This window comes from Perna viridis, chromosome 3 (assembly GCF_037379345.1).
Source record: "Perna viridis isolate PV_CMFRI_1.1 ecotype Kerala chromosome 3, ASM3737934v1, whole genome shotgun sequence".
Classification (NCBI taxonomy): domain Eukaryota; kingdom Metazoa; phylum Mollusca; class Bivalvia; order Mytilida; family Mytilidae; genus Perna; species Perna viridis.
Window position 1 is genome coordinate 26334541 of NC_142447.1, and position 18493 is coordinate 26353033.

An 18493-nucleotide genomic window follows, 5' to 3' on the forward strand; every position below is an offset into this window, starting at 1 on the left:
TCAGTTTCAACTTAGCTGCCAGTTTTTCGTTTGTTTATAGTACGGAGGTTATTTTTTTTTCTCTCGAAGGGATATAAGTAAGACATAAAATGTTTTCTATCCGCAAAACGTTCCCTTCTTGCATGTCGGTCTCATGCAAAGAAAGGCACGACACAGTAGGGATACATCAGGATGGTTTCTGGAAGGTTGGGCCACCATTTTGTTTAAAGTTTGTGTAAAATTTGACACAAAAATAGCGGCAAATAATAGTCTGGAATCCACTTTCTTATACAATTAAGTTTCTTGATCGGAACCATTGCCTCGGCCTTTTGCAAATATTTGGATCTGCCCCTGAATGAGGTATCTGGAGACAGCGCTTTAGATTGGTACCAGGTACCCCTCTATATTTCCTTTCTAGGATTGGTGACTATTTATAATCTCTATTGAATGCTTTTCATTCTTGCTAAACACCAGAGGGTTCATTGTCTATATAACTTGAAGGCTGGTTAACAGGTGCTGCAATAAAGAGGTTAGTATGGCAAGCCAAAGTGGACAAAAATGAGCATTTCTAATATTAAAAAATGATTTTTTAATATTACAAATTCATTTTCTAATATTACAAATTAGATTTCTTATATCACAAAACACTTTTTTAATATTACAAATTGATTTTCTAATATTAGAAAATGGATTTGTCGTATTCAATGACGATTTTTTAATATTAGAAAATCATTTTGTAATATTAAAAAATGTGACTGATTTTCAAATATTACAAATTCATTTTCTAATATTGCAAATTCATTTTCCAATATTATAAATTCATTTACTGATATTACAAATTCATTTTCTAATGTGATATTTTATAATATTACTAAATCAGAAATTTGTAATATTAGAAAATGAATTTCTAATATTAAAAAATCTTTTCAAATATTAAAAAATTGATTTTGTAATATTAAAAATTCATTTTCTAATATTACAAAATATTGATATTTGTCCACTTTGGCTTGCCATAGGTAATTAGTGGTAAACTATTTTTTAATCTACATATCTAGTTCGAAGTTGTTTATTTGTTTTGTTTATTGGCGTATATATACGTAAACAACAGAAATTAAACTTGATATATTAGAAATACCTGTTAAACTATTTGCATTTGAACCTTTTATGGGGTATACGAATAGAACTACTTTCCTGCAATTTTACAAATGCTTATGAATTCTGGTCAAGGGAATAGGCAAACTGAATTACAATCAGGATTCAGGTTTCTGATTTCCTTGTTTTATCAAGTTTTCTTTTTCTTGACGTGGACACACAATGATCAATGATTCTATTTCCGGAAACCAGCTTTCCGTTTTTGCTCTTAGATTAGTTTGTCCTTTCTCCCGCCAAATTGAGGAGTTGACAACTGTTGGTATTTATGCAATATATGCCCATGAAGTCTACTATTTCTTAATGTAAATTGTTATTGGTAAAACCCATTTATTCTAATATTACTAGTTATTCAGCTATCGGGTCTGAGATTTTTTTTGCGCAGAAAAACTGTTCCAAGGTAAAGTATATCATTATCAGTTTGGCAGATATACATGTATGGGCTTAATTAGATAGAACTAAAGGTTAACGCGCCATTTGAGTACTACCTTATCAGATTTTGTCCATAGCAGTAAGAAGTTTTATATGTTGAGTAGGTATCCGCTATATATAAGTGAGCACTGAATTTCACCAAACTTGAGTCTTGAAAGGTTCAATTTTATTAGACAAGAAACATGTAGTATACTGGGGTACCCCCATTCTGTTTGTCAAAATAATATTCTTCCATTCGAGTTACCGATTTGACCAGACGACGATAATATTATTTATAAAATTAAAATTCGGACATTCTACTTTCCACTTCAGTAAATTACGTCATATGCATGTGTTTTTTTTAATTATTACACCAGTGACTGAAAATCAAATGTCCATCATCAGCCATTATTGTTGTCGTACCCCAATTCCGTGCACTTCAGGTTCAGAGATTAAACAAGTATGGGGAGCCATATGGGATACAATACAAATCCACTGAATAGATAGAAATATGTTAGTATTGGATTTATTGAAGAAAATATAGTATTGGACGAAAATGAGTATATAGAATCTATTTTTTCAGTCTAAAAGTAAAATATTTATATGTGGGGATTGGGGTTTTTTTTACAGTTTTTTTTTATGGCAGAATATTTCAAAATGATGTTCTAATTATTTGATTGAAATTGATGAAGTACTGAAATCATTTAGATTTTTTTAACTCACTGAAAATTGATGTACTGTAGGGTGATCTCATCATTAGATTATTTAAACTTGCAAATAAAATCATTAAATATTTGAACAACTTTAATAAAATCAACAAAAAGAAACTTTCAAAAAAAAATCTAAAATTTTCAATACAGGAATTATTTGTCAAACAATGGAAATTCAACATAATAATGCAATGAACACTTCATTTGTCATTGTTCTAAACAATGGGGGCAAAAGAACATGTCCCCTCTTCAGATCACTCAGACATGACTACAAAACTGGAGATGTGTCCACTGTCTACAGTTAACATTGTCGCACTGCGCCCATTTAACAAACACAATTCCAGCTAATTGATGAATTTCAGCATGGGACCTCTTATTACAAACACAACATGTCACCGTCATCATCATCAGTGAGGTCACTGTCACTAAATGAGTCTTCTAAACAAATCAGACCCCCTTTATGTTTGTTGAGGCCAGATGTTCCTGAACCCGCACTGGCAGCCTCATCTGATAATTTAATCTTTTTTTTTCCATTTTTAGCTTTTCTGTCGTACTTCTTCCTTTTACTGGTCCATTCTTTTTTGACACACCTTTGGTTTCCTTCTTTACATTTTCCCCTGGTTTAAAGTCTGATGTTTTATAAGGTGGTTTGAAAGTAAGCTTTTTTTTTTACACTGGTTCAGGCGGTCCACATTTTTTTTTTTTCCTAGATGTCCTGTAAGTGTGAAATGGTACCTTTTCATCTCGGTTTTTGTAACTGAGACTACACATCTTTTCTGAAGGAATGTTGATGGAGAACTGTTTCCAATGATTTCAGTTGAAGAATTGTTAGATTTGTTACTTTCAGTTAAAGGTTCTGCTGTATAATATATATCGGAACGTCAGATGCAAGTTGTCAACCTGGACAAGGGGAACCTGTGGGAGCAAAAGTTGACTTTCAGATTCACTGTCAAATGTGATTATATGTCACTCCTTATCAGACTGATTCAGAATGGTAACTGTCTCTTCTGAAATATTTTCATTGTTGACTGTCGTTTCAGTTTCAGTATTGGATGGTTCTGTATTGTATATAGTGGCTGGAGCAAGCTCATTGGTATCAACAGCCTTTGGGTTAAAAGGATGTATACTACTTTTCTTGGAAGATGATGTCAGATTCTGTGCAGAGAGTCCCTTCTGGTATGCTGAGCATGACAATTGGCCAATATTGAATTCTGATATTCTACAACCTGGATTTCTGCGCATGAAGAGCTGTGATGCTCTGTTGTAGCAAGCCTTGAGTGTTCCAAAGCATCCTATATCTAACGGCTGAAGGATGTGACTGCAATGTTTTTTTATTTGGCCCAATCTTGTAAAGTTAAGCTAACTCGAGAGCGGTGTCCATCAAACAGTATCAGTGGAGGAGTGTCAGATTTATCATGAGCAACATACCTTAGGAAGTGCTTTTCCAGGTAGGTTTTGAAAACATCGCTGTTCGACCACCCAGTTTTTGAGCACTAGCCATCTGAACCAGCTGGAGTCCCCTCCAGTAGCAGAGATCTGTCAAACTTTACCCCTGGAAAGATGTAATAAGGTGGAACAGCATTTCCAATGGCATTGCCAGCACCAGTTATTGTAACATTTGAGGAACTGGGTGTTGTTACTGAGGTTTGACAACTATATCATGTACAATTTTACCTGGCTTGTGTTCTGTCTGCAGAACACTCTCATCTCTATTGAAGATCTTGTGTGGTTTATCATGGAGATCATTTTTTGTAAGAATTGTGCCAAGCTCATTGTAGTAGTTGGTAAGTGTCTCTTTAGGTGCACATCGGGCTCTCTGCATAGCTAATTTCTGAGCTTTGTTAACTGTCAAATTAGGCCCTCTTTTCAAGAAAGAATAATACCATTTATAGGATAAAATACCATCGGTAGCTTTTCTTTTGCCCAAAAACACAGCCAAATCAGATCCCAGATAAATTACATCCATTCTGGAATAACCGTAACCAATACTGGCCATATGTGTGATATGGTCCACCAGTTTCTTCTCTGTTTCCTCATTAAACAGGAAATTTGAGCACCGTCCATCCACAGAAACCAAACCAAGTTTCCTGTCTCTAAGAGTACTTTCATGAACACCATAATTCCTTGAGGCTTTATACACAGACATTCCTTTTTGAACTGCATTGAAGGCAGATTTTAATGCATTTGGGTGGTATTGCTTTTTCTTCATTTTTTTGGTATTTATGAACAGTGTGGGAATCCACTGCTCGCCAGCTTTTTGTGAGTTCTCATTTGCTTACACTCGTCAATTTGGCAACCGTCATTTGATTGGCAAGTTCCAAGGAAAGTTAACCAGCCAACAGGTTATTTAGTAAAACATCCATACATTAAAAATATGTTCCCTACATTTTAAGAAGTTTAGCTTGAATATGTCAAGTGAATTTTGGCATTGTATGCACAATTTTATTGACCTACGATCTGCCATTTTAATTTCTGGTAAACGGGATGTGCAAAATCCTAGGCAACGGTCCTGATCTTGTATTAGTATTCAAACGAAATTATCTTGGTAATTTAAGATTTGTTACCTTGCAAATTAGTTGATTATTGTCAAAATAAAAATGAACAAGAAGCAAATGATTTTCTTGTTTTATAATGATGAATGTAATTTTATTTTTAAAATATGAGTTCAGAAATGGAGTACTTATTTTGTAACTGTAAAGTACATGAAAAACTTAAATGGGAGGGAATATTTGAAAGTGGGAAAGTTTTTGATAAATTTAAAAACAAATGAAAAGATAGTTGCAGAAAGAAAAAGAAAGGCAGAAGATCCAAGAGAAAACAGATGATAGTACAAAAAAAAAACCACAAAAAATGTGGCTAGTTGAATTTATATTTGGCTAGCAATATCAATATTTCACTAGTCAGAATGGCAAGTTGGGGAAAAAAATGGTTTCTCACACTGTGTAAATAAAAAAGTATCTCAAATTAGCTTAATATTTTTCATGATGTACTTTTCTATTGTTTAATTCTGTATATCTATTCATTTCAATTCAATTTTTCAAAGTAAAATGTTTTTAAGATGAAGGAAGAAATGTTTGATATTTTAATTTGTCAAATCCTCCGAAAATTTTCATTTTTTTATTAATCTGGCTTTCCATAGTTTTTTCTTGTGACACATGACATATTTTGGTCACTTGATTGCTGTTTTTTGCAAAGCTTTGCAAATGGCAGACGATAAATCAATATCGATTGATTGGTTTCACATGTATTTTCTACATTCCGGAAAGGGATTAAATAATATGGCATACAGAGGTTTTGTAAAAGTTGGAAATATTGTATGTTGGGTTTTAAACTCAAAAATTACCTGCAATACCCGCAATCTTAAAGTTATTGTTGTTGGTTACATCCAACGCGGTTTTCAGTGTCGGCACCTTTGACCTCTAACCCAAGCATGTGCAATCAGTTTCATACAAAGAGGGATATTAATAATACATCGGAATTAGGTATACATTGGAAAGAGGGTACAGCAGTATGCATCTGCCACCAATAGGCAATATTGCTGTTTTACTGCTATATAAGGCATAGACCTGTAATTAAAGAGATTTGCAACTAGCTGAAATCTCATATCATCACGCGATAGGGAACGAGATCTCGTACTTACTAAATCGACAATGATAACTTGACTTTAAATGATCACAACTAAAAAGTATTGCAAATATCGAAATAAAACTTAAGTTTCCTATTCTATGATATCTTAGCTTCATGTTCTTACCACATTATCTTTCTACCAAAACAAATAAAAAATAAGTATTGAAAACAAGTTACCTAACCCCCGATTTTTACGAAAATGAAAATAATTCAAAATTAAATTCATTATTTTCACATTAACCTTTCACAACTTTTTTGTAATTAAAGATAATTGAACAAAATTTACAGTTTCCCATTTTTACATCTTCTAGGTGTCTGTTACAATTTATTTCAGGTCATTTCATCTAAAGGGGGAAAAGTAGTTTAATAAATAAATGGAAAGATCAGGGAATCTCGTTCTCTGCCGCGTGATAATTGTATGGATATACAGTCCGATTAACAAGTTTCTTATCTCTTTAATTATAGGTCTCTGATAAGGGTTACTATGTGAATGAGACGAGTCTTGTGTGTAACTGGAATAAACCCTGGATGCAGGTCACCTCTCCAAAAAATAAGTCTCATATTTTTAGATGCACTTCAACAGTTACAAATGTACATCTACTCTGTAATACAGTTCTTGAAGGTTCAAGCATATGATCCATATAAGTCTGTAAGGCCAAAAAACGGGGAAGAAAGTCTGGTAAAACAAATGTAAAGATAAAGCTTGATACTCACCCAATAAGTTAACTAAACCATTGAATAGGCTCATTCGTAAGGGATATACACTTAGTTAGGATATTGTTGTCAAATCCCACATGGGGAAGAATTGGGATTAATTTTACATATGATGGGGACATAACTTTTTGTAGGTTTTAACTGGCTGGAGCTGGCATGTCGGTTAACTGCTAGTAGTCCTTAGTTTGTACATTTGTGTAATTTATATTCAGTTTATTTATTTCTGTTGTAACAATGGACTCGGACCTTTTTGAACTGATTTTAGGTGTGTTTAATTTTGTCATATTTTTTCACAGTTATCCAATTTTACAGGGGGAGAGATTGTGATTATGTCAAAGTACTTTAATCCCACCACATTTTTTGTGCCTGTCCTAAGTCAGGAATTTCTGGCATCTGTATTTTTTATTACATTTTCACAATCAGTTTACTTTTATGTTACTTTGGTATATAGGGGCAACAATTTTCTGTACCTGTGTATAATGTTATCTTGGGGCCAGCTGCAGCCTGTTCTGTGGTATGAGGATTTCATCGTCATTCATTGGAGACCAATTGGTGGCCTTGGGCTGACATTTTCATCCCGATGGGGTTGTTGTCTCTTTGACATATTCACCATACCTATTCTTGTTATATTGCACTATTATTAATGGTTCAAGTATCCTGGCGGCTGAGTTGTATAATGAACAATTTGTTTGCCTTATTTCTTTGACTACAGATGCATTTCTTTGTATCATACATGTATATCAATATTTTTCAGGACATGGAAGATGGAGATATTACAACATCTTTACAAAACAATACGGGTCCTAGGTGATTGGATAGATGAAGTTGATGGCTATTTAAATGGAAAAATACTTTTGGAAACTGATTCTGAGAGGTACATGTATATTTAATAAAAAAAAATCTTATTTGATTAAACTATAATTGGTTATGCAAAATATGCAAACAATTCTGTATTGAGTTCACAAAAATTAAATGTTTTGCATCAATTTTGTGTTGTATTTGTCTTAGCTTTTAAAGAATGTCTTCACATTAGGAATGTAATGCATCTTCAAATTTTCATTTATAGAAGACAAAGACCTCATAACGGTATTTAATGCAAAAGCAAGTCAGCTTGGAAGCACCGAGAGCTTGATTTCAGTCAATCTTTCGGAGCTTCCCATACAAAGTTCGGTATCTACTTCACTAAAAGAATTTATTATATGGTCTTCAAGAACTTTTATTGTTTCCAACGGTTTCAGCCAGAAATTCTGAAGTACAAACACTCATTTATTCCAGTCTCACTAAATAGTGACAAGAAAAGTCCAGAAGTGACAAAAACCGACAAGATGTCTAGAAAAAGGACAAGAAGATTTTTAAATACATCTACATGTATATATTTAACTTCGCCCTCTTACAGGTAACACCTGCCAAGGCAGACTGCCTCATATATAAGTTAGCCACTCTGAATATCATGTTTTCTCATCATTATTGTAGCTTCAAGAAACTTCTGTGTACCACTGTGGTTGCTAGTCCTGATGTTGGTCTGCCATTTTTCTTGCATAACAGTCAGGTCTTCCAGCAGAGAGAAATTTTATTACATGTTGTTCAAGTAAGTCAAACCATTTACTCAACCTGTGTTCATGTATTCATGAAACTTTATTTTTTTACAGTGTTGTTCTTGAATGCCAGTTGCCATTTATGAAAGATTTTTATACGTGGAGGTAAAAGAAAATTGCAGTGACAAATGTTAAAAAAACTTAAAAGATAACTTGTATTTTAACTATTATCTGCTAGTTTTTTTTTAATTTCAACAGATGTTACTACCCCAAACTTCAAGTGCTTAGCTCAAACACTTCTTTAATGATTCACTTTCATTTCAAACATGTAAAGTCATATTTGAACATGTCAACATACATGTACACTAAAATTGTATTGCATAGAACTTACAATGTATGTGGGATATTGCCATGTTCCATACAATCCTTGAATTGGTTTTAAGACCCATATTTGACATTGAGAGGCTTTTTTTGCAGAAACTGAGAAGGAGGAATGAAATGAATGTTCTTACACTTGGATTTTCTATGGTAAGCTTAACATACATAGTATACTATTTTCAATTCAGTGCTAAGCCTATTTACATATGTAAGCTGTCTGAATGCAGACTTGCAAAATGTGGTTGTTACAAATGCCTGATTACCATCTGCACAAATGAATTATCTGTGACTGTCATTTACAAAGTGTACACCAATTAAAAATGTTAAACATTATCTTTGTTACCTACTGTGAAGAAACTTACATCTAGCAGTGGTTAAATTATCATTCAACTTGGGACATTTTTTGTGCATTTTACATTTCTCCAGTGTGGGGATGTGATATATGACTAGATATACCAATGGTGTATAATTGCTATTTTGAACTTTTTTGTAATTTTTATGTTGGAATGGGTTTAATTATTTAATATTCAACTATCAATTATCTTAGTTTTTGCAAGTAAGTGTTTGATTTCATAATATGTGCATATATCAACGCCATCTTAATTTGTCAGTAACCAAACACGTATTTGGTTGGTTGTCCAATGTTAAATACAGTTTTAGATATATGAATGATTCTCTCATTTTGTTTACAGGCATCAGATGATATTGGTGCCCAGGTATCTGGGACACATAACATAGAATATCTGTATCCTAACAGCTGCTTTAATAGGCTGCAGTACCCAGTTTGGTCCAAGTTGCTGGCCAGGTATGTTCTTATGATGTATCCATAACTTCTTCATAGCATTTTTTGTGCACTATCTTTTGCTATTTCAGTGGCTGACAATAAAGTATTGCAATAATCATATTTCATGCAAGGGAACACTGTATTCTTTTCACAAAACTTGTTAGTTTGTGTCCAGAAGTAAATAAATAGCAAAATGTGCAAAATATTAGCAACTGCAAAAAATAAAGTACTTTTTAGCCACAATTCAGGCTGGTTTTGAACAGAATAATATGCAGCAACTATTTGAGGAATAATTTTAGAATAGTTTTCTCTTGAACACAGAACTGCAAACGGATTATTTTTTTCTGATGTGCTAATTTTTGTCCCCCGTGACGCGTCACGAACAGCACATGGGAATGCCGGCTGTCCGTCCACGTCTTCCACCCTTTTTTTTGTATGCTTTTACCAATTCAGTTTTTTTTTGTTTGTTATGTGGCCTCATTATGTAGAGTTACAGATTAAGTTCGACTGTGGTTACAGTTGAATGATTTTTACGGAAGTTATGGCTCTTGGACTTAGAAAATTTCAGTGAATTTACAGTTTTCCGCACTTTTTTATGTAATCATTTTACCAAGTGATTTTATATTTTGTATGTAGTCTTACTATGAGAAGTTGCAGATTACGTTTGACTTTGGTTACGGTTGATTGATTTTTACAGAAGTTATGGCCCTTGGACTTAAAAAATTTCTGTGATTTAAAGTTTTCCTCTTTTTTTTTTCATGAGGGACATTGGAATGCTGTTCTTTTATTTACACTTTAAATGTGGATAGCATAAAAATGGTACTCAGGATATTGGTTTTAACATTCTTTAGTGATTATAAGTTTTTGACACCGCAAACATTGATACCAACTAATATGCTAACTTGACAGAATCCATGAAAATTAGCAACCATGAAAATCAATACATTTACAGTATATGTTTTCTCGGTTACAGAATAGGTGACTCTAGAATGGAATATCTCTTAGAAAAAACTTCATTATTTATAGCTGTTCCGGATTCTTGTTTTGTCCAGTTAACAGGTATAAATTATGTTAATTATTTCTCACGTAAATGACACGAAACTTCTTTATAAACCTCACTCAATGAGTGTGTGGTTTATTGGAATAGCCTTGTATATCTATCCTTCAATCTGTGAATTGGGAAACTGATGTACTTGTAACATGGTCAAGTGATTTCATGGCAGATTAAAATTTTTAGAGCTTGGGTCTCCAGCAATTTTAAATCAACATATTTTAATCAGACAACATAAGTAAAAACTTCTAGGAGGTTTTTTTTATCATATGAAGCACAACAAAAAAGTTACAGCTTGCAGTTAAAATGTCATGTAAACATTCAGGATTTGCATGAATTACACCTACATAGCTACATAGCTCATAAACATGGACAGACATGTTTTATTTGAATAAACATACAGGAAGCCTTGATTTGAAGTTTTTGTTTTTGTTTTTGTTTTTGTTTTGTTTTGTTTTGTTTTTTTTTTTTTGGCAGTACCCTGTATAATAATGAAAACCTGAATTTAATAATCATGTTTGCATATGATGTAAGACTAAATTTTATTAAAAACTCTTATTAAAGGTAAACCAGTATATGAATTATGGCCAATGTATACTGGTAAATTTCTCAGTCTTCCAATATCTGATGAAAAGAAACAATTGAAGAGAAGTAGGAAAAGTCAAGGTCGGTCAAATTGCAACAGAAAAATGCAACGCATTCCTGAAAAATATGTTGGAACATTTGAAAACAATGATAATCTAGAGGCATCAGGAAATCATATATTAATATCCATGGAGATATCTAAAGATCCTAGCACAAACATGGAGACAGTAGAAGGTCCTTCCACAAACATTGAGGCTTCAGAAGGTCATTCTACTAACAGGGAGGGATCAAAAGATCTTTTTCCAAATGGGAAAGAATCAAGAGACCCAAGAATGAACTGTGAAGTATCAGGAGGTCATAGCTCCAGTAAAGATACTTTAGTAGGTCAAACTACAGGCAGAATAGATGTTAGTAAAGGGAATAAAAGCAGAAGGAAGAGAAGAAAGGAGAAAGAGACATCACTAGAATTTACACCTTATGAGTAAATAATATTGTTGCTAGATTAATTTTATAAAGTTAAAAATTGAGGATTTAAAAAAGAAATTAAAGGATTTTTGAAAATCACATTAGTTTTTTCTGTCTAGAAATATGTAAATGTCATGTATATTTTTGATTATTGTGAGATGAAACATTATTTGGATTGAATTTTAGATTGTGATCAAACTACTGGGTAATTAATACCAAACCAACAGTAGTCTTGTAGTATATTTCTGTTCAAATTGTTCACATTTAATGTTCTTGTAATAGATAAATAGATAAATAGTTGATAGACAGGGTATAAGGTAATTGAGTTTTGTGGCACACTAAGACATTTCAGACGCCTAATGTTTTTTAAAGGTATCATACATTTATCACCAGAATACGGATGCTTTATGCTAAAAGCCTTATAGAAAGACTGAGTAAAACATGTAAGTAATGCTTTATAAAATATATCTTTATGTTTTATCAACAGGACTAAATTCAGGCTTTCAGGAAGGCTATTATTTTCTTAGTTTGACTTATTTTTTTCCTTATTATAGCCTCAAAATCCTTTAAAAAAAAAACCTACATTGTTGGTGAAGATACATTTTTTCACATTTTTAATGAGTCATGGATTCATATAGGTTGATACGGCGAACATCCCCTGCTCTACGATGTGGAAAAAATATTTTAGCACAAAATCGTGAATTTGGCAAAATTTCACCAAAATAAACTCATTCCCTTGCTTTCCTGAAATCCTGGTCTTTTGTGGAAGTATGTAAACATTTTTGCCCTTGATTTTTTTTTTTTTTTTAAAGTTTTAAATTGGTCAAAATTATTTTTATTTTTTCAAAATTTAGCCCTAAAATATGCCTTTATTTTTCACAGAATGTTTAAATTAGTTGTGCTACTACTGACTTTCATCATATTCTTTACTTTTCTTGTTGGTATTTTCATATGGCCTTCAACTTTGAGAGGACATATTAGGTATATCACTGTCTGTCTAACTGTCCATCTGCAATATTTTGTACAATAACTTCAGAACCTTTTAAACTTTTTAAATAAAACTTTGGTCAATTATTAATATTGAATGAAAAAAGCTTTCTTACATTATACATTGATTTTGATCTTGTAGTTTGAAAGGACTCTTTGCATTTAAAAAGAGGATGGTGGTTTTTATTTTTTTGTTTCGCGCACTAACTGAAAAATATTTTCGACAAATGCCACAAAACTTTAGGGTATTTTTTGTATCAATGCTTATAGGCATTTTTTTTTTGAAAATTTAAATTTCATGCTTTTGATTTTTGGCACTTTTTTTTAATAAAAAGGGTGATAGTTGTTTTTTTTTTTTTTTTTTTTTTTGTGCACAGCCGATGGGCGTATCATGCACTCATAGGCCAGCTCTTTGTTTGTACTTCCTTTTCAGTCATTTTACAGTCGGTTCCAGCTTCTGAGGAAGGAGCTTTGGCATTATACAGACATATCTATGAACACAACAAATCTATCAAAGCACCAAATATAGACATAGCTTGGAAGTTTACAGAACATTCCAGTGATACTTCTCTAGTGAATGAATCTTCTTGCTGTAGTGGTCCAGATCATTTTGAAATTATGGAAATAGATGAATTAAATAATAATCACTCTAGTTTTTTTAATACACAATGTCATGATAGGAGTTTCATGAAAGTTGGCAGTCAAGTAAATAGGTCAGGTGACTTCAATCTAATAAATAAACATTACAGTGAAAGAAACAAATCTGATGCTTGTTTGCATAGTGATAACAGTTCTATTACCAGGAATCGTGTCATGGTTGAGCAGAAAGAGTTTTCTGCATGCCAGTCCAAAGGTTTTGACTTTAGTGAAAGTACATGTATGAACTCTGATCAGCATTCATTGACTGATCCCAATAGAAGTTCTTCCGTCGTACTTGGAAAGTATTGTGCGACAAATATAAAAGAAAACAAACTGAGACAGGGTCAAGATGAAAGAAGCTTCACAGACAATGAATTTACAGTGCTAAAAGATCCATCAGTTGTGAAAAGAAATAATGTTCTACATGTGGAAAATCAGTTTTCAAGTACTCCTGTTGAAAGTAGCCATTATCAGTCAGTAGACACGAATTCAAGTGAAACAAAATCTTCACTCTCCACTTTCAACATAATGCCTCCCTCTGAAATAAGTATGTCTGGAAAGCGTAAAAGGACCAAATCTACTGAGGACAGGATCAATGAAGCAAAAAGAGTATGCTTAGATATGCGGCAAAATTCAGCAACAGATGAGTTTTCTGATAAAAATAAATTAAATGCATGTGCAGGCGAAACAATTATCGAAACTAATATGGGCATTGAGGGATCAGTGCAAATTACATCAACTTGTCATTTAATCAGGAAACCAACAATTTCAATGAGTGATCCAAAGACCAATGCACAAGTTAGAGAAAATCGTGGTTGCCATTCACTTGATAAAACTTCATCATCAGCTAATAATATTGAGACAACTATTGAAGTACCCTACATGATGTCAATGTGCTCTCTCCTCCATCAAATGCTAAAAAAACACAGGTACATTTTCTAGTTGATTAAGTGTACTTTTCAAATGTAAAGACTCTGTGTAAATTTTCTGTAAATTTTTATAGTTGATGAATGTTTGTTTAAGGTATAACTTCCCCCAAAGATGGGCCAAAAATCTCCCTTGCAGAACTACAATTTTTAAAATTACAGAATGTTTTGAACGGGGTATACAATTTATCATGGGAGTTGATTAACACTTTTTATTAACTGTTAACTAGCAACATGTATGTTTTGGATATGATCGTATGTTTCAGTGCAAGCATTTGTAATTTGAAACAAAATCTTTTAATAAAAATATGTTTTTTGATTTTTATCTGAACACTTATTCTCCAGGACGTGTCCCTACAGATCACTGTTAGAGTATTACTGTCCTGTCAAGACACAGAACAGAAAATGCCATTTTTTCCAGCGAGGTAACTATGGATGCTCAACAATTTAAAATTTGATTTATGTAGTTGCCATCACCCAGCAGTAGGGAACAGTATCCTTCCTATTAAATAATGTTACCATTTGTCCTTCAGAAAAAAAATATGTAAATAATTTCTATCTTACAGTGTAAAACAATTAATGTGAAAGTACTTTTGTTTGTGGGGTACCAATTTTCGGCTTATTGGTGGATATGCCAAACCACAAAAATTGGTTCCCAATGAAAAAGAGATTTCCTTAAATGTGTAAACGGAAAACCTCAAAACCATGAATACAAGAATCTACAAACTTGTAATTCTTCCCACGAAAATTGGTATCTACGAATTAAAGTACTGTGAAAGTACTACTGTTCATGGGGTACCAATTTTCGTGGTTTTCATGGGTAGACCAAACCACGAAATTTGGTTCCCAACAAATTAGGGATTCCCATTGATATGTACACTGAAAACATTCAAACCACAAATTCAAGAATCCACAAACTTGTGCTTCTTCCCTGATCCTCGAAAATTGATACCCACGAATTAAAGTACTTTCACTGTACTTTCACATTGTTTTAAAACCTGTTTGTACATACATGTAGTTTTCTCAATTTTGAAATGTTATTAGAAACCTAGAAATACAAAAGCTTTACCATTATTTCATCAAATATACATTAAGTATTCCCTTTTGTTTCTGGTAAAAAGTGCTTATGTGTTTTAATATACTTAGTACAGCACAATTTTGTGGACATATGATTGTATCACCCTGTTTTAGTCTTGATTGGCCTCTGTTCACTTTTGCTTATTTATAATAACTTGTTTTCTTAGTCTCCACTCAAATTGTAAGACAAGTGCTGGAAAGAAAGTTTGAATATACATTTACCAAAAATTTGAAGTGTTTAGATATGTTATACTGAAATAGAATCATGTTGAGTTATTTGTAAATGTACGTATATACCAGTACATATTATTTATTTATATCATATGAATTCATGAAACCATGACAAGCATGTACATAAGAACCATGGTAAACATAATTTCGGAATATTTTTCATCCATTATACATTCATGTTATTGTAAATTCAGAAAACATATCGCATGCATTTATTATTTTGATTTAGTCATTAGAAGAAAGCTATTTTAAGAAAATCCCAATTCATAGACTGGATGTGCTTCATTCATATTTAAGACTGCAAAATATGAATTTGACTCACTGGGTATTGCAATGACAATTCTGTCTTATTTTTGTTAATCATTGCAATGATTTTTGAAGTAACAGTATACTGATGGGCTTATTGTAAAGACACTGCATGCAAAGAAATGGTGTAGGGGCATTAAGCTATGAATGTGGCCCAAAAATATCAACTTTGTTGAAATTACATGGCCTAAAAATATTAACCTTGTTGAAATAACATAAGAATTGAAAGAACACAGTAAATTATTTAAATATTATGAAAATAAATGTTCTGTGGCTTTAGTTCATAGTAATAATGTCATAATAGTGCCACTGTTATATGTCATTTAACCAAAACTGCTGAGAATTGTAAATTTTGTTGCTTTGTCCAATATATTTACATCCAGATATCTATGTCCAAGCCCAAGAACAGCATTATATTTTCACATATGATGAACTATGTAATAATGAATGTATTGTTGTTTCTTGGGTGTTGAAACTGTTTCCCAGCCAGCAATTAATATACTGTGAAAGTAATTTAATTCATGGATACCAGGTTTTTGTGGATTAAGGAAGAAACTTGAGTTTGTTGATTCTTGAATTCATGGTTTGCAGGTTTTTAGTTTACACATCAGTTGAAGTCTCCTTTTTGTTGGGAACCAAATTTTGTGGTCTGGCCAGCCCACATTGACCACAAAACTTGGTACCCCATGAATAATAGTACTTTCACATTATTGGAAAATGCCCCAAAAAGGGTACAAAATTGACAGATTATCTGAATTTTAGTAAACTTCAACTTTAGTCTGTTGTCCTTTTAATGCACAAATTTTTTGAAGTTCTTATGTTTGCTTTGTTATATTTTCAAATCTCCTAATTCACATTTGACACTTTCATCACTTGATGATTAATTTTCAGTTGTATCTTTGGCCAATATGAGCCTCTAATGCCCTTTAAACCAGTAGTCTGTTCTTTTGGACTTATATTGCTAAAAGCAGAAATTACTTTACACTGTTAAAATCTTTTATTAGGTCAAAAGCAGTTTAGAGAAATCAACCTACTTGGCACATTTTCTGTGAGAGAAGACCTGAATAAAGCAGTACCACATAGACAGGTAAAATTATACATTTTTAGTTACATGTAATTTTATGAATATTTACTTGTTTTTGTTTCCATAATTAGTGAAGCTTATTTTATTTGGTTTAGATTTTTTCTAACCACTAATTCTTTCTCTTCAACAGGTATATTTGTTCTTGAGAAGGGTGTGTTTATATATTGTTCCTGAACAGCTGTTTGGTGACAATTTCAATAGAAATATCTTCTGTAAAAGTATCCTTTCTTTTATATCCAACAAAGTTTTGGGTACAATGTTCATAGAAACAATTAGGTCTGTCAGTCTGTTAGTCAGGTTAGTTGCCCTTCTGTTGTGTAACTTGTTAGCTTTTCCTCCTTAACTACTCTACTGATTTTAATGAAATGTTGTAAGACATGACATCATATGAAGGAATGTGTGAATCATGATGAAATAATCCCACTTACAAGTCTATTATGTTTATTGTGACTTCTTTGTAACATTCAATATTAGTTTATTAGGGCAAAATCATTCATTTCTAGCCAAGTATCATGGCGCAAGTGCTGCAGACATCTTGGAAATAGTGGACAAACATCTGAAATTGACAAAATTAGACTAGATGTACATCATCTCTTGATAGAAGAGAACTATACAGTTTACCATTATTTACTAAGCTGGTTCTTCATGTTTTTTTAATATATTCACTTGTTTTTATTAAAAACCTGCTTTACTAGGGGTATCTTGGATAGCAACAATTACTATAAAGAAGTGTTATCTATACAAAAGTGTTACTTTATATATGGACTAACCAAGAAAACAATCCTTGTTACCTTGGTAATGAAATTTCAAGAGAATATGTTTCCAAATATTTTTACCATGCTTATTCAATTGTCTAAAGGTTCTATGCTGTGTATCATGTTCCATCTTCCTTAACATTTATTAAGATATAAAGAAGATAGTGAGTTTAAACAAATATGATAAGATTTGTATTGGACAGGTTTTAACTGGAGTCAAGGTAATATATTTTCTTGTTGTCGGGGAAAATCCTACAGATGAAATATGTAAAACAATAATAGAATTAAAGAAGATAACTTCATTTATGAACATGATTATTATCCTGTATACATGTACTTTTCTGTTGTCAACACATTTTTTAGCATTTCTGTGAATACTTTCATTTTGTTTCAAGTTTTTAATTTAAATGAACCTGATAAGTTAACAGGAAAGTTGATATTGTTCACGAAGCCTTTGTGTTTGCATTGTAGCAGTGGACCTTTAATACCAGATTTTTATTGTTGTGTAATGAATTATATTTTTCTAGGTTAAATGCATAAAATGGCTGAAGTGTGTGAAGTCTAACTCACTAAAGCAGCATGTTATGGCATTATTATGGTACTGGATGGTTACAGAACTTGTTATTCCAATAATTAAGGTAAACGTAATATGAGGGCCTACTGCAGCAAACGATTTTTGACATTTTAAATATTGTGATCATTATTTGACTTATATCCATTCTGGAATGATTCTGAAACACCAGAAAGAGACTTAATATTGTCTACATCTAAGCATGCACGTATCTGTCCAGCTGTCTTGCATGGTAATTATACTTGCAAAAAGTTGCAAAAGTAAAATGTTTTTAACCTGTTTGCCCATCAGTAGTTGAGTCAGCATGTTGTCGCCTAGATAGAGTTACCATCTTATTACAGATTTCCTTCAAACTTTGGTGAATTGTTATTAGCAATAAAAATTTACTTAGGATTGGTATTTTAGGAGTGGTACTTTCTGAGAAGTAGTTAGGGCCAGTCCACCTGGTTTTGGATCAGTCTCTCTGATTGTCCGTAACAAATGGCGTCTGGGCTGTGACTTTGTTGTCATTTGGTGTAGGCTTTTGATA

General features: G+C 32.5%; 1 protein-coding gene and 1 pseudogene across 1 annotated transcript in view; one reads left to right on the top strand and one right to left on the bottom strand.

The window, feature by feature from the left end:
* Positions 1–1373: 1373 nt before the first annotated feature.
* The window catches only part of LOC148621634 (uncharacterized), a 43921-nt gene continuing 26801 nt past the window's right edge, over positions 1374–18493 (top strand). The window contains exons 1-14 of the mRNA XM_088576206.1: positions 1374–1433; positions 7345–7464; positions 8064–8178; positions 8603–8653; positions 9196–9308; positions 10261–10346; positions 10903–11404; positions 11761–11831; positions 12809–13943; positions 14286–14365; positions 16559–16641; positions 16769–16856; positions 17544–17614; positions 17921–18031. Coding sequence (XP_088432332.1) covers positions 1432–1433; positions 7345–7464; positions 8064–8178; positions 8603–8653; positions 9196–9308; positions 10261–10346; positions 10903–11404; positions 11761–11831; positions 12809–13943; positions 14286–14365; positions 16559–16641; positions 16769–16856; positions 17544–17614; positions 17921–18031 — 2628 coding nt within the window. The 5' untranslated portion in view covers positions 1374–1431. The remainder of the gene's footprint in view (positions 1434–7344; positions 7465–8063; positions 8179–8602; positions 8654–9195; positions 9309–10260; positions 10347–10902; positions 11405–11760; positions 11832–12808; positions 13944–14285; positions 14366–16558; positions 16642–16768; positions 16857–17543; positions 17615–17920; positions 18032–18493) is intronic.
* On the bottom strand, positions 2155–4718 carry LOC148621635 (uncharacterized; annotated as a pseudogene).